We start from the raw sequence: 17,820 nt of genomic DNA on the forward strand, positions 1-17,820 counted from the left end.
TTAGAACAGAAGAATATGCTCTTTAAAAAAATATCTTTTTAAGAAAAACCCTAATTTGTTAAATGCATAAAATGATTTAATTGCTTGAGCTACAAAGTTTCTCTCACAGAAAGAAAAGGAAGAAGGTCAGCTTGCCCATTGCTGATAGGACCCACACAGACTCCCAACACCAGGCCAAAGCAGAAGTCTGGGATGTGGTCTCATCTTTTCCGCAAACCTGGAGACGAGATGCCACATCCCATTTGGCTACTTTGTTTTTATCTATGGCAAGTTAGATTTGACTGTTTGGGACTTGTTTCTTCATCAGTAAAAGAAGGGAACAACAGTACCTCCCAGGTTGGAGGGCTACAAGGATTCAAAAAGGCCACAGGTGTCAAGCTCTCAGCTGGTCTCCCAGTACACAAGTGCTCAATAAACATTCACTCCTTTGAAACTGAATTGGCTGAAGCAGTTAGGAGGGCGAAAGGGAGCTCAGTCATTGTCAGGAAACCTGCATTTAGGAATGCGGAACAGTCAGTGTGGGCTGGAGCTCTTAGAGGAAGATGTGGCTTGCCCAAACCCAGACTGGGAATCCCCTCTTCAGGGCAAAGCCTGATTGGTAGAGTTGCTGAAGGTGAAAAGTCACTGCTTACTTCATTGAGTAAATTTCTTGAGCATCTACTATGTAATTTCAGACATACAATTTCATGTGATTCTCACAGCAGTCTTTGAGAGGTCAATATTGTACCCATTTAACAGTTAAGAAACTGAATCTCAAATACATTAAGTGATTTACCCAAGATCACTCAACCAGGAAGTGTTTGGATCCCACAAACCCAGACTCCAAAGCTCATTCTCTGTAAAATGTCTCACTTCCTCTGGTACCTTGTAGGGTAGTGGGTTATGTGTAGGAGATGACGATATAGTGCGGCCAAGGCAGACAGAGCTTCTTAAATGTCACTATCATGGAGCTAGGTTGGCCATGGCATTGCTGACGAATTTTGAAAGTGCCAATGACATAATAACAGTAATAATAATAATACCTGATAATTATTAACCACCAAGCACCAACCGTGAGCTGACTGCTTTGTATGCATAGCCTTATTTAATCTTTACAATGACCTTAAGTGTTAGGTCATTGGAAAAGACCCTAATGCTGGGTAGGATTGGGGGCGGGAGGAGAAGGGGACGACAGAGGATGAGATGGTTGGATGGCATCCCCGACTCGATGGACATGGGTTTGGGCAGACTCCGGGAGTTGGTGATGGACAGAGAGGCCTGGCGTGCTGCAATTCATGGGGTCGCAAAGAGTCAGACATGACTGAGCGACTGAACTAAGTGTTAGGTAGCATTATTACAGTTATTATTTTCCCAATGAGGAACTCAAAGCTTAGAAAGTTTAAATAATTTCTGAACTCAGTGAATACAAATCTGTCTGAGCTGAGAGCCTGCACTTCTTTTCTTAGGCAAGAGGGGAAGGTGGTGATGATGTTAAGATGCAAGGTCAGCTGGTGGAGGCACAAGGACGAGGGACATGAGAGGTAGTGAGCCCAGGAAGAAATGTTCTCTAGCTTGAGTTGGGGGTGTCACCCAAGGGTGGACAACTGCAAGCCGAAGATCAAGGCACCTAAAGGTATGAATTCAATACTTTGATGAAACAAAGATGAAAAAAGAGTGAAGGCATTTACAAATAAGGCAGGGGCACCAGAACTATCGATGTGGCGGCATGTGTTCACTTACTTCATCTGATACAAATTATTGGTGCCTCTGTGGTCAATGTCATGGCAGAAGGCAGCAGCAAGCATGGCAAAGGCTTCAAGGTCTGTGTAGTATTTTTTCAGTCTTCCTGTCTAAAGGAAAATAGACATATATATTACTTACATTAATACATTATGCAGCATGTGCAGTGAGGCCTGCCTCTGATGGAGAAGGGGGTCTGCTGTGTTTTTAGAACAAGCTGACTCTTTCTTTTTTGGTCACATTGCGTGGCATGTGGGATCTTAGTCCCCTGATCAGGGATCAAACCTTGACCCTTGGCACTGGAAGCATGGAGTCTTTACCACTGAACCACCAGGGAAGTCCCAAACTGGTTTTATCTCTTGTAGCTCATTCTGGGCAGTTACAAACCTAGCAGGTAACTGAATTTTTTCCTTTAAAGACGTAAGTACGTGAGTGTCAGAGTTATAATCCAGTCAAGCACCCAGGGATACCCACGTGCTCTGGCATCATCTCCAGAGGATTTGGGGATTCATGGGATTGTATCCACGAATTCCAAAATTACAGGTCTAAAGTGATGGCCTGTATCTATTCTCACCACATTCAGGAGGGAGGCACGCAGGTTTTCACCAACTGCTGTGCTCTGTACCTACCATCAGCAAAGTGAACATGGTCTGCCCCACGTTAAACCCGTGTCGCCAGTTGTGGTACGTGACAGCCCGGTACCCCTTCCTCACCGTGTACATCCATCTGGTGAGAACCTGCCGCCAAAGAAGACAACACCACTCAGACTTTGGAACAGAATTCTAAAGGTTAGAAGGTCTGTGACAACCTTATCTGAAAAGATAGGATGGCCTTGTTTACAGGGTTTAAGCGGATATATTGACAAAGTTAATGATAATTTAAGATCCACACTGCAGGGAATCTTTTCGAACCACAGGTAATTTTACACAGTGGAGAACTGCCACAGAATCACACCGTATTTTAAATTAAATACCATCTAACCTCTACAGGTACTTTGAATTTCTCTACCACGTTTATTTCAAAAAACAGCCGAAGTCCACACTTAATCAGTTCATGCTCTGTGATGGGCAAGTCACTGAAGCGGAATTCATACAGGTCTGCGGTCCGTGGGTCTGGTAGGTCCTCTTTCTGTTGAAACAAAGACCAAAGGTTCTAGTTTACATTCTTTTCTTTATCCCTTTAGTCATACACAAAATTACAATGCAATGATGCCACATGCACTCCCCTGAGCCTCTACATACCCAGTACTGGGTTATGCCCCTATTATCCTCACAACAAACCTGTACAATGACCCTCAGTTTCCAGATGGTTAAACTGAGGCTCAGCTATCCTGAGAAGCTTTCTAGGTGACGGCATTCAATTCCAAAGCAGACCCCAGAGGCTTCTTTCTTTCTCTGATGCAAAATAAAATGTTGAGTTACAGCAGCCTAACCCATTTTCAATACTCAACTTCTCTTTTTTCCTCTTCTAGAAATATTTAGTAACCAGTAAATGATGGCTTGATTCAGTTCTATTGTATTTTCTTTACCTGTTTAGTGATGCTTTCCCACTAGTCTGTGGGTTCCCTAAGGATGGGATCATGGTGTGTTACCTGCTGCAGTAACAGAACCTGAGGGCTTATCCCACAGACGTGCTTGGTTAATGTTCATTGAATGAATGAATGAATGTCCCCCCACACACACACCTGTGTCCTGGTACACACGCAGACATCTCATTTAACCCACCCCTCGTCAGGATTTAGGACTAGGTGAAAAAACAGTTGAACTAGTCACATGGACATGGCTTGGGAAACAAAAATGTGGGTCTTGCCTTCAAGGACTTAACTTATTAAAATGGTTAAAAATACAGACAGTGAAAGGTGAGATTCTGGAGGGGTGTGTATTCAGCTGATGTGATAGACGGCAGGGCAGAGACAACTCCACAGGAAGAAAGAAGCAGGCGAGGAAAGAAGAAAGAAAGAAGCACACAGTCTGCTGTGTGGCTCAGCAGACAGACGTGCAGGAGCAGTTCAGTGGGTGTTCACTGAGCCCATAGTAAATCCTTAATACTGTGCTAAGGTCACATCCCTCAGAAGGTTCAGGCTTGGCCCAGAGGATGATTCATGTTCTATCTGTACAAATTTCAACACCAAATGGTATATGGCTCTTTTAAATACAATTATGGTATCTGTTCACCTAACCCCCAAGTCAGAGCTGGCCCTCACACCCTTGCCCTTCTTTGCAGGGTCTTCCTGATTTTCAAGGAAGAATCCCTTCTCCCCAAGGCCACTCTTAGATGGTCACTTTGAGCAGAGCTCTCTCTCCTGCAAAGCAATGGTTTTGAGGCAGGAAACCAGTGTTCAGTTCTGGGTTGGGGTTAGCTACGTCAGTGTTCTCTTCTGTGAAATGCGTATAACAATAGTAACATTTTTGTCTTTGTTGTTTTAATGAAAAAGCAGTACCAATTTTATTCTCACGTGTCAAAGACAATTAGAGGGGATTCGTCACACGACCCCTGGGGAAAGTGAAAGTCGCTCAGTCACGTCTGACTCTTAGTGAGCCCGTGGACTACAAAGTCCATGGAATTCTCCAGGCCAGAATACTGGAGTGGGTAGCCTTTCCCTTCTCGAGGGGATCTTCCCAACCCAGGGATTGAACCCAGGTCTCCCGCATTGCGGGCAGATTCTTTACCAGCCGAGCCACAAGGGAAGCCCCCAGTAACACCTCCCAAAGCTCCTTCCTCACAGGGCCTCTCACATCCTCCACTGTTCCTTATTCTCACCACTTTCTCTCTGTCCAGAACCTCCCAGATTCCTTGCCTAAGGGGGCTCTTTTTTCCTTTTGTTCATTTTTAATCATTCAACAGACATTTATTGGTTCCTATTTGTGTTGTAGGCATTACAGATAAAACAATGTCACTACTCACTGAAATGCACATTCTTGTAGGGAGAAATGGAAAATAAGCACATGTAAAAATCAGACCACTGTGGGGTGCAGTGAGGGGTGCCCCATGCCACAGAACCTCCCTGCTGGAAGTCATCTCTGCCCTGCTGTTCCCAGAGTATTATGTAAAGATCAACTGTGAAAACATTTTTTAAAGCATTACAGGGTCAGTCACACTAACGTGTAAGTGTGCATTTTTAGCAGGAAACAAAGTAAGAAGTTCTCAGAATTATGACTTCCAGGCCCAATTTGCAATTATAGGCAAACCAATATAATAATACTATAATAAAGAAATCACAGGTTTTGAAGAACAGCAGTCATACAACAGTGATACAGAGACATTGATAGAAATACAGGCTTTTGCTTGGTCTGAGAAGTAGGAACTCTAGCACCAAAGGCTGGTTTTCTCCTCTTTGACGGAATCCACAGCTGAGATGGAGAATGAGAGAAGTCACCCTCTCTATAACTGTATGTGACTGTAACACGGCCCCACTGGCCTCCTGCATCCAGGCTAGCTCGCTCCCTCTGCTCCAGAGAGACCCCTGCCCATCTGATCAGGTCGCTTCCCGGGTCCCAGTGTGCCAGGCTGCCTGCCATGTGTGGTCTTGCCCCACCTCCCTGCCAGGCCTCACAGGCTGCTCCCCTCTTCCACTCGCTGGGGCTCTGGCCACACCAGCTGTCTTTGGTCTCCTTAATGTGCTCTGTATCCCCCTACCCTGGCCTGGACTGTCTTGCTTTCCCTTCTCATTTCCAACCCCCATCATCACTCTCTGCCCAGCCAGCTCCTGCTTCCCCTTCAGTCCTACACGCCATGGCCTTCATCTCATACTCTATCATCTTCTGTGAGGAGAATCAGGCCCTTGGCCTCCCCAGGGCCCTTGGTGCTCACATCCTATGAACCCATCCATTCAAGGCAGTGTCATTGCTTGTATTTTTTGTCTCTCTAACAAACGAGGGGTTTCTTGAGCCAGGTAAGAAGCAGACCACGTTATCTTTTGCCCTTGGGACTTAACAGTTTCTTGTGTCATAGTGCATCTCAATAGTTAGTGAATGAATGAAAAAAAAAAACACAGTGAAGGAGGAGTGAATGAGGTACTTCTCTGGGATGTTCTCTCTACATCTTCTATGGTCTGGTAAACAGAAGCTGCAGGGCATCTGTGAGTGACCTGAAATGTCCCAGAAAGCAGGGGGAAGAAGGGGGACAACTTTCCCCACTTCCTCTGCCTGAGTTGCAGTGCTCCTTCCTCAGTCCTTACCAGCACGGCCACACGCACGTCCTGTTACACGTATAAAAGAGGGCCACGCCTTCCCTGAACCAAGAATTAAAGTGCATCCCTGGAGAAAATCATGGTAAGTGAAGATGCATATATATTTATACCGTTAGGAAATTAAGCCAAGATAGTTTCAGAGTACCCTTCTGAAATACATGTTTGTTTCTTAAGTTGGGCTTCCCTGATAGCTCAGCTGGTAAAGAATCTGCCTGCAACGCAGGAGACCCCAGTTCGATTCCTGGGTTGGGAGGATCTGCTGGAGAAGGGATAGGCTACCCACTCCAGTATTCTTGGGCTTCCCTTGAGGCTCAGCTGGTAAAGAATCTGCCTGCAATGCGGGAGACCTGGTTTTGATTCCTGGGTTGGGAAGATCCCCTGGAGAAGGGAAAGGCTACCCACTCCAATATTCTGGCCTGGAGAATTCCATGGACTGTATAGTCCATGGGGTCTCAAAGATGCATATATATATATATATATATATTTATGGTGCCTGGAAATTATGCCAAGATAGTTTCAGAGAACCCCTCTAAAATATGTGTTTGTTTCTTAAGTTACATGCAGCAATGATTTAGGATGAGCTTTAGAGCTTATCTTATATTCAAAATAAGCCATTTTGTTGTAAAGCTACTGATTCTTTGCCCATTTTATTGCTTTTCCATCATAAGGCCCTTCCCTCCTCTAAACAGAGAACTAGAAAATTTCTAACATGCCATGAATGTCAATTAAAGCTTTGTTTTACAAAGAAGATGAGTTTTGTTGGGGGCAAAGGAGCAGAAGGAAAGGTCATCTTTTGGACTACTTGTGAGAGGAAAGTTCTCAGAAGTTAAGTCAGAGAGTGAAAGAAGGAGGAAGAGTCTCAGGTGACATGAAAATATGCAAGATGTCAAAACATAAAGGTCAAAGGCCACTGGCTCTGTGGTGGTACAGCCAACGGCCAGGACGGGAAGACAGAGCTCATAAAAGATGGGGATGGGGAAGGTGAGACATTCAGTATATCTTAGCTCAGAAAAAAAGAACACAGATCGGAAAGGGCCAGTGGAAAACAGGATAGGGTAGTTAGGGAGGCAAACAAATGTGACACTACTTCAATTTCAAACATATTGTATTCAAGCCTCTGAAATTCAAAGGTTTAGGAGCCTTGGTAAATATCCCAGGCTTTTAGTTGGGATCCCAGAAGGGCCACCCTCTAGAAATAAAGATTCTACCCGAGTAGCAAGGGCAAACCTAAGACAGACCATCCCTAACAAACTCAAACCAGCTCCTTCACCTGCCAGAAGAAAATCTAACCCTCTGAAGAGAAAGATAACATCACCCAGACCCCTCCAAGTTTTTATCCACAATGTCTGGTTCTCAATGAAAAAATTATGAAGTATGCCTTAAAATGATCAAATGACTAAAACTCAAGAGTAAAAATAGACAGCAGAATCAGACATATAGGTGATTCAGGTATTGAGAATTTAAAATCACTATGATGAATAAACTTAAGAAGACTGACAAAAAGAGAGAGAAAGTAGATAAAATGAAAGTTTCAGCATAGAGTTGAAATCTTTAAAAAAAAAAAAAAGTTGAGGCGGGGCTAAGATGGCGGAGGAATAGGACGGGGAGACCACTCTCTCCTCCACAAATTTATCGAAAGAACATCTGAACGCTGAGCAAACTTCACAAAACTACTTCTGAAGGCTGGCAGAGGACGTCAGGCTTCCACAAAGACAGCGCATTCCACCCACCAGAACACCGACACAAGCTCCCCCAACCAGGAAGCCTTGACAAGCCACCTGTCCAACCCCACCCACAGTGAGGAACCTCCACAATAAAGAGGAACTTCAATCTACCAGAATACAGAAGGGCCACGCCTAACACAGCAATCTAAACAAGATGAAAAGGCAGAGAAATACTCAGCAAGTAAAGGAAAATGAGAAATGCCCACAAAACCAAACAAAACAGGAGGAGATAGGGAATCTATCTGAAAAAGAATTTAGAATAATGATAATAAAAATGATCCAAAATATTGAAAGCAAAATGGAGTTACAGATAAATAGCCTGGAGACAAGGATTGAGAAGATGCAAGAAATGTTTATCAAGGACTTAGAAGAAATAAAAAGGAGTCAATATAGAATGAATAATGAAATAAAGGAGATAAAAGACACTCTGGAGGGAACCAACAGTAGAATAACAGAGGCAGAAGATAGGATAAGTGAGGTAGAAGATAGAATGATGGAAATAAACGAAGCAGAGAGGAAAAAAGAAAAAAGAATCAAAAGAAATGAGGAAAACCTCAGGGACCTCTGGGACAATATGAAACGCCCCAACATTCGAATCATAGGAGTCCCAGAAGAAGAAGATAAAAGGAAAGGCCATGAAAAAATACTCGAGGAGATAATAGTTGAAAATTTCCCTAAAATGAGGAAAGAAATAGTCACAGAAGTCCAAGAAACCTAGAGAGTTCCAAACAGGATAAACCCAAGGCGAAACACCCCAAGACACATATTAATCAAATTAACAAAGATCAAACACAAAGAACAAATATTAAAAGCAGCAAGGGAAAAACAACAAATAACACACAAGGGGATCCCCATAAGGATAACAGCTGATCTTTCAATAGAAACCCTTTAGGCTAGAAGGGAATGGCAGGACATACTTAAAGTAATGAAAGAGAATAATCTACAACCCAGATTACTGTACCCAGCAAGGATCTCATTCAGATATGAAGGAGAATTCAAAAGCTTTACAGACAAGCAAGAGCTGAGGGAATTCAGCACCACCAAACCAGCTCTCCAACAAATGCTAAAGGATCTTCTCTAAACAGGAAACACAGAAAGGATGTTTCAACACGAACTCAAAACAACAAAGTAAATGGCAACGGGATCATACTTATCAATAATTACCTTAAATGTAAATGGGTTGAATGCCCCAACCAAAAGACAAAGGGTTGCTGAATGGATACAAAAACAAGACCCCTATATATGCTGTCTACAAGAGACCCACCTCAAAACTAAGGACACACACAGGCTGAAAGTGAAGGGATGGAAAAACATATTTCATGCAAACGGAGACCAAAAGAAAGCAGGAGTCGCAATACTCATTTCAGATAAAATAGACTTTAAAATAAAGGATGTGAAAAGGGACAAAGAAGGACACTACATAAAGATCAAAGGATCAATCCAAGAAGAAGACGTAACAATCATAAATATATATGCACCCAACATAGGAGCACCACAATATATAAGGCAAATACTAACAAGTATGAAAGGGGAAATTAACAATAACACAATAATAGTGGGAGACTTTAATACTCCACTCACGCATATGGATAGATCAACTAAACAGAAAATTAACAAGGAAACACAAACTTTAAATGATACAATAGACAAATTAGATTTAATTGATATTTACAGGACTTTCCACCCCAAAACAATCAATTTTACCTTTTTCTCAAGTGCACATGGAACTTTCTCCAGGATAGATCACATCCTGGGCTATAAATCTAGCCTTGGTAAATTCAAAAAAATTGAAATCATCCCAGCCATCTTCTCTGACCACAATGCAGTAAGATTAGACCTCAATTACAGGAAAAAAACTATTAAAAATTCCAACATATGGAGGCTAAACAACACGCTTCTGAATAACCAACAAATCACAGAAGAAATCAAAAAAGAAATCAAATTATGCATAGAAACGAATGAAAATGAAAACACGACAACCCAAAACCTATGGGACACTGTAAAAGCAATGCTAAGGGGAAGGTTCATAGCAATACAGGCGTACCTCAAGAAACAAGAAAAAAATCAAATAAATCAACTAACTCTACACCTAAAGCAACTAGAGAAGGAAGAAATGAAGAACCCCAGGGTCAGTATAAGGAAAGAAATCTTAAAAATTAGGGCAGAAATAAATGCAAAAGAAACAAAAGAGACCATAGCAAAAATCAACAAAACTAAAAGCTGGTTTTTTGAGAAGATAAACAAAATTGACAAGCCATTAGCCAGACTCATCAAGAAACAAAGGGAGAAGAATCAGCTCAACAAAATTAGAAATGAAAATGGAGAGATCACAACAGACTCCACAGAAATACAAAGGATCATAAGAGACTACTACCAACAGCTATATGCCAATAAAATGGACAACTTGGAAGAAATGGACAAATTCTTAGAAAAGTATAACTTTCCAAAACTGAACCAGGAAGAAATAGAAGAGCTTAACAGACCCATCACAAGCACGGAAATCGAAACTGTAATCAGAAATCTTCCAGCAAATAAAAGCCCAGGACCAGACGGCTTCACAGCGGAATTCTACCAAAAATTTAGAGAAGAGCTAACACCTATCCTACTCAAACTCTTCCAGAAAATTGCAGAAGATGGTAAACTTCCAAACTCATTCTATGAGGCCACCATCACCCTAATTCCAAAACCAGACAAAGATGTCACAAAAAAGGAAAACTACAGGCCAATATCACTGATGAACATAGATGCAAAAATCCTTAATAAAATTCTAGCAAACAGAATCCAACATCATATTAAAAAGATCATACATCATGACCAAGTGGGCTTTATCCCAGGAATGCAAGGTTTTTTTAACATCCGCAAATCAATCAATGTAATACACCACATTAACAAATTGAAAGAAAAAAACCATATGGTTATCTCAATAGATGCAGAAAAAGCCTTTGACAAAATTCAGCATCCATTTATGATAAAAACCCTCCAGAAAGCAGGAATAGAAGGAACATATCTCAACATAATAAAAGCTATATATATGACAAACCCACAGCAAACATTATCCTCAATGGTGAAAAGTTGAAAGCATTTCCCCTAAAGTCAGGAACAAGGCAAGGATGCCCACTTTCACCACTACTATTCAACATAGTTTTGGAAGTTTTGGCCACAGCAATCAGAGCTGAAAAAGAAATAAAAGGAATACAGATAGGAAAAGAAGAAGTAAAACTCTCACTGTTTGCAGATGACATGATCCTCTACATAGAAAACCCTAAAGACTCTACTAGAAAATTACTAGAGTTAATCAATGAATATAGTAAAGTTGCAGGATATAAAATTAACACACAGAAATCCCTTGCATTCCTATACTCCAATAATGAGAAAACAGAAAGAGAAATTAAGGAAACAATACCACTCACCATTGCAACAAAAAGAATAAAATACTTAGGAATATATCTACCTGAAGAAACAAAAGACTTATATATAGAAAACTATAAAACACTGATGAAAGAAATCAAAGAGGACACAAACAGATGGAGAAATATACCGTGTTCATGGATTGGAAGAATTAATATAGTGAAAATGAGTATACTACCCAAAGCAATCTATAGATTCAATGCAATCCCTATCAAGCTACCAATGGTATTTTTCACAGAACTAGAACAAATCATCTCACAATTTGTATGGAAATATAAGAAACCTCGAATAGCCAAAGCAATCTTGAGGAAGAAGAATGGAACAGGAGGAATCAACCTGCCTGACTTCAGGCTCTACTACAAAGCCACAGTCATCAAGACAGTATGGTACTGGCACAAAGATAGAAATATAGATCAATGGAACAAAATAGAAAGCCCAGAGATAAACCCACGCACCTATGGACACCTTATCTTCGACAAAGGAGGCAAGAATATACAATGGAGAAAAGACAATCTCTTTAACAAGTGGTGCTGGGAAAACTGGTCAACCACTTGTAAAAGAATGAAACTAGAACACTTCCTAACACCATACACAAAAATAAACTCAAAATGGATTAAAGATCTAAACGTAAGACCAGAAACTATAAAACTCCTAGAGGAAAACACAGGTAAAACACTCTCCGACATAAATCACAGCAGGATCCTCCATGACCCACCTCCCAGAATATTGGAAATAAAAGCAAAAATAAACAAATGGGACCTAATTAAAATTAAAAGCTTTTGCACAACAAAGGAAACTATAAGCAAGGTGAAAAGACAGCCTTCAGAATGGGAGAAAATAATAGCAAACGAAGCAAGAGACAAACAATTAATCTCAAAAATATACAAGCAACTTCTGCAGCTGAATTCCAGAAAAATAAACGACCCAATCAAAAAATGGGCCAAAGAACTAAACAGACATTTCTCCAAAGAAGACATACAGATGGCTAACAAACACATGAAAAGATGCTCAACATCACTCATTATTAGAGAAATGCAAATCAAAACCACAATGAGGTATCATTTCACACCAATCAGAATGGCTGCTATCCAAAAGTCTACAAGCAATAAATGCTGGAGAGGGTGTGGAGAAAAGGGAACCCTCTTACACTGTTGGTGGGAATGCAAACTAGTACAGCCACTATGGAGAACGGTGTGGAGATTCCTTAAAAAACTGGGAATAGAACTGCCATATGACCCAGCAATCCCACTGCTGGGCATACACACCGAGGAAACCAGAACTGAAAGAGACGCGTGTACCCCAATGTTCATCGCAGCACTGTTTACAATAGCCAGGACATGGAAGCAACCTAGATGTCCATCAGCAGACGAATGGATAAGGAAGCTGTGGTACATATACACAATGGAATATTACTCAGCCATTAAAAAAAATACATTTGAATCGGTTCTACTGAGATGGATGAAACTGGAGCCCATTATACAGAGTGAAGTAAGCCAGAAAGAAAAACAACAATACAGTATACTAATGCATATATATGGAATTTGAAAGATGGTAACGATAACCCTATATGCGAGACAGAATAAGAGACACAGATGCATAGAACAATTTTATGGACTCTGAGGGAGAAGGTGAGGGTGGGACGTTCTGGGAGAATAGCATTGAAACATGTATATTATCACATGTGAAACAGAACACCATTCCATGTTCGATGCATGAGACAAGGGCTCAGGGCCGGGGCAATGGGATGACCCAGAGGGATGGGATGGGGAGGGAGGTGGGTGGGGGGTCCAGGAAGGGGAACACATGTAAACCCATGGCTGAATCATGTCAATGTATGGCAAAAACTATTACAATATTGTAAAGTAATTAGCCCCCAACTAAAATAAATAAATTTATAAAAAAAAAAAAAGTTAAATATACATCCTAGAACTGAACAAGAGAAGCTCTGAAATTAAAAACTTACCTCATGGGTTTAACAATTGACTGAAGAAAATTTGGGTGAGTTTAAATAGTAGATACAAAATACAGGATTAGTGACTGAAAGAGAAGTTATTTCAACTAGATATACTAGGGGTGACCCAATGGCAACAATAGGAAAGAAATAATTCCTCCAGGATCCAGAAGAGAAGCTAGAGATGACATAAATAATAATGGTGCCTCTAAGGGTCTATCTGTAATTCTGCCACGTCTTCAAGGGTGGCCACAGTGTAATCCAAAGCTATTAAAATAAACCAGGCCATGCTATCCCCTAGAGTCTGTGCCTGAACTCTCCCGTGCAGTGGTCTAGATTAGCTGTGATTCTAACTTACCTTTGTGGATTACACTGCGGGGGAAAAAGAGGAAGAAAAACAGGGAACCATATTTTATTTAAACGGTATTAAGGATAGAAGTAAAACACTTACCAAAATTGTGACAAGCTGTTTTTCTTCACAATCTTCAATTACATCTATATTTAACTTCTCTTTAAATTTCTAAAACGTAAAAGCAAAGGAAGTGTGAAATTCCTATAAAGTCGATTTCTATGTGATTACTTTACTCTTAAAATCAGCTAAAATAAAGCATGTTCTAATGAGTCCCATGACAAAGTGCCATACAAAGGTCTATAGCACTGGATTATGTAGAATTTTCTCTAAAAAACAGTTAATCTTTCTTATCCTCCAAAATGTAACAGCAGCTGTCTCAAAGAGAGACAGGGAGGGAGACATTGATAGCTCACACATAGGTGAGAAAAATGAGTGGCTTATGTCTGTTTTTCTATTAGTTTATAGCAATTTCTCTGTATTTCCCCAGACATTTTCATCTTCAACATATTGAATTCTCAAATCAAATTTCTTTTACATCTCAAACCACCCAGCAAAAACAAACAAAAACACCCCAGGAAAACTATACCACACATATTCTGAAAGCTAGGGAAATAAAGGAATAGAGATCATGGGTGTGTGATATTTCCCCTTCGTTTGGTCATGATTAGAACACTTCCTGGAATGTGGGAGACCCAGGTTCGAGCCCTGGGTTGGGAAGATCCCCTGGAGAAGGAAATGGCAACCCACTCCAGTACTCTTGCCTGGAAAATCCCATGGACGGAGAAGCCTGATAGGCCACAGTCCATGGGGTCTCAAAGAGTCGGTCACGACTGAGTGACTTTACTTTCACTAAGAGAACACTTCCAGCAAATATCTGCTGGTTCCCCAATCATCCATGATGTTGATTTGGTCATGTTTGTACACTAAAAATTTTAGTGAATGTGATATGAGGGAAGACTCGAAATGAGCTTGCACAGCTGGGCTTGTGATCTGGCACTTGTCATCACCATGAGAAGAACATCTGTCAGGTAATTGCTGATCAAGGATGACAGATGCAGACAGCCAACCAAATGCACAGCTTACAGCCCAACCAAGATCAGCTGAAGCCTGGTCAACCCACAAATGCATGAGAAATAGATGCTTATTGTCATATACAGCTGAGAGGCTATGGTTGTTATATAGTATTACATGGCCAACTGCTGACATTTCCCTCCCTGGAAATATTTTTTTCTGTGCTAATACTCCAATCTAGACCTAACTATTCTAGCTCCTACAGAGCTATTTTTAACAAAGAGCTGTTCTAACCAAGCAGCCTGGACATTCAGTAAGGGTCTGTATACTGTAAACCACCCAAATTCTCCCTGACCCCTCCTTCTCTGATTCCCCCTCCTCAGCCCAGGACTAAACTTATTCTCCTCTGTCAGACCTCTGGTTACTTAGGTGAATTCCAGAAGCCATGGTTAAACAGCATCTAATGTCCATAGGACTGAATTCCTCACTTACCAAAATAGATTTGATTTCATCAGGCGTAGCCTTGGTGTGGTTCATGAGCATTTCTTGGGCTATGTCCTTTCTGTTCTCTAGCTTATTCATTTTCTCATAGGTGTCAGTATTTAAAAGAGACCATCCAAGAAACTGTGTGAGAGTCTGAAATTGATAAAACATGATTCAATTCTCTAAAATTAAAGGAAAATTGATTTGGAGGCAACAGTCTACATGCTTTCCTATCCATCAATCTCTTCCCTGATTAAAAAAAAAACTCAGTTTCTTGTTTTAATCTAAGAAAAAAATACTAATAGTCAGCCCCAGACAATAAAATCGCTAAGCCCTTGTTTTCAAAGGGCTTCATGTACCATGAATACTTTATTAGAGGAGGGGATGACCAAAATCCAATCAGATAAAGCATGACTTGAATCAGAGAGGGCTGGGGGTGACAGCAAGAAGGAGAGGGGGGAAAAAAAGGGAGTGGGGAGAAAAAGAGAGAGAAACCTTTTCCCCAATTTCCTAGTATTGGAAAGAATTTTGATTAAGCCAAACATTCACATTTTGGTAGAAAACAGTGCAGTTTTATGGAAATCAGGAAACAGAAATGACACAATAACAACATATTGATAGCAACGGTGTGTGACTCACGTCTTAATTACCCTTTGGAAACATCTTTCCAGAATAACAATTATGTATCCTCTATTCATGAATTTCATCTCCCTCCATTATTTTATAATTGCACTCACCTCAGCGATGTGCTCATCATATTCATCAAAAGGCTTTCCATCCTTCCTGTTGTAAAATGTAGCTACGCCCACGATGTCTTCTTTTTTGTTGACAATAGGCAGGGATAAGACATTTTTAATGACCCAATCAGTTTCATCTACAGGTCCTTTCTACAAACAAAAAAGACACAGGTTATTTTTCAACTTTTTATTTTGAAATAACTAAATATTCACAGGATGTGGCAAGAGAAATATACAGAGAAATCCCATGTGCCCTTTACCCAGTTTTCTTCATGGTAACATCTTATGCCACTATGGTACACTAGCAAAACCAGGGGATACATATTGGTATGATAAATGGAGCTTATTCAGGTTTAACCAGATTTATATGTATTTGTGCATGTGTTAGGGTGTAGAGGGCTGTTTTTATGCAAATTCATCACATATGTAGCTATGTACAATATCCCTGGAATTGAGAGAATTAATCCATCACTACTGGGCTCCCTCACACCACCGCATTATAGCCATCCCCTTGCTATTCCCCACTTAGGCTGTTTTCAGTTTAGATGAAGAATAATTTGGGGGTGTTAGATGTACAATTCCTATGCTGTGACAGAACATGGCTAGAACTATACAGTCATAAAAGCACTCTTGTGCATTTGACTAAGTATCCTAGAACCAAGCGTCTGTATTGTAACAATCCTACCCTCTTCTCTTTGATCCCCTTCCCAGCCCTAGGATGAGAAGCATTTACCTCTTTACCTCAATGTTCGCTGTTCACTTTTTCTGTCCTCCAATACCTATCTAGCTAATTCCTTAAATTCTGTTGAAACACCTAGTGTGGTTCCTGTTTTCCTGACTGACCCATCAAGATTGTCCTTTGTTCTGTGGTGTGGTTCCATTTAGTAAATGTCTGTCAAGTGCCATGATGTTTCAGGACCTGGGTTAGCTGCTGAGGTGCAGAGATGAAGAAGTCACAGTCCTCAACCTTGAGATAGGGAATGCACACAGAGAAGTTCAGGAGGGCTTCTCAAAGTGTCAGCCAAGGATCAAGGGCAACAGATTTTTCTTTTTTTTTTAGCCTGTTTCATAATCTCTGGGAGCGTGTCTTAAATAAGCTCCCCAGGTGATTCTGAAGTCCTCCAAAGTCTGAAAACCATCATGTGGCACCTGCACAGGACTCAACAAGGCAAAGACAGCCAAGTCCCCGACACACCACACTGCTCCTCCTTCTGCCTGCTCTCAGCTTGTTTACTCTTCCTCAGAGATACAGGTTAGGTCTCGCCTCTCCCAGGAAGGCTTCTCCAGCTTTTCACCCACGTGGAACTTTCCTTTTTCAGAATTCCATCAGCACTTTTAGCCTGGATCATACAATTTAGGTCCTTTCCAAATGCTTTGAACTGTTGGTTTTTGTCTCTGAGGCTATTTTCTAATCTTACTAAAGAGCAGTTCCATAAACTGTTGAATTCTACCTAAGTAATGGGACAGTGCCGGGCATATAAGGGATGCTCAATAATCAACTGCTTATTAGTTGAAGAGCTCCTCTTTATGCTGCTGCTGCTGCTAAGTCGCTACAGTTGTGTCCGACTCTGTGCGACCCCATAGACGGTAGCCCACCAGGCTCCTCTGTCCCTGGTATTCTCCAGGCAAGAATACTGGAGTGGGTTGCCATTTCTTTCTCTAATTCTTTATATTTAGAATGAAAAGCAAAGAAACCAAGCCTCAATTCATGCTTCCTAACAGTCAAAGCTCTGGGGGGAAAAAAGTAGTGCACAGTCGTTCTCAAAATTTTCAGTTTTGGAAAATACTGTGAAACATTTATATACTTATACCCTCACACGGATCAGAGACAAAATCAATAACAGAAAGTGTTATTACCTGTGTGCAAAATAACCTCACAACCATAAGCACCTGGGTGTACATATATTTTTAAAAGCTTCCAAAATAAGCTTTACTACCTATGTTTTTCAGTACGTATTCATTACCTGTTCACGTTCATGTGTTTTGCTATTAAATTAGAGCTTGTTCACAGAAAAGTGATAGGAGGAACTTAACACTTAAGAAAAGTAGGACAAAAACTGAAGACTGAGAAAATTCTATGTACTTTTTCTTCTGTGAATTGGGATCACTTTAATTGATATCAAAGGAAGAAGCCCCTACTTCACTTCAAGGAACACCTCGAAGATGTCCACTTGCCAATGCCTGGAATCTGTGAACAAGTTACTTTATGTGGAAGGAGTATTAAACTAGCAGATGGAATTAAGATT

The 17,820-nt window shown here is 40.9% G+C and overlaps 1 protein-coding gene across 1 annotated transcript in view; it reads right to left on the bottom strand.

Annotated features, from left to right (window-relative positions):
• PDE6C (phosphodiesterase 6C) overlaps positions 1-17,820 on the bottom strand; it is a 55,316-nt gene that overhangs the window by 18,080 nt on the left and 19,416 nt on the right. The window contains 6 exon segments of the mRNA XM_081553621.1: positions 1,720-1,829; positions 2,349-2,456; positions 2,701-2,847; positions 13,443-13,511; positions 14,847-14,990; positions 15,575-15,724. Coding sequence (XP_081409747.1) covers positions 1,720-1,829; positions 2,349-2,456; positions 2,701-2,847; positions 13,443-13,511; positions 14,847-14,990; positions 15,575-15,724 — 728 coding nt within the window.

This window comes from Giraffa tippelskirchi, chromosome 2, assembly GCF_054371585.1.
Source record: "Giraffa tippelskirchi isolate mGirTip1 chromosome 2, T2T-mGirTip1v1.2.pri, whole genome shotgun sequence".
NCBI lineage: Eukaryota > Metazoa > Chordata > Mammalia > Artiodactyla > Giraffidae > Giraffa > Giraffa tippelskirchi.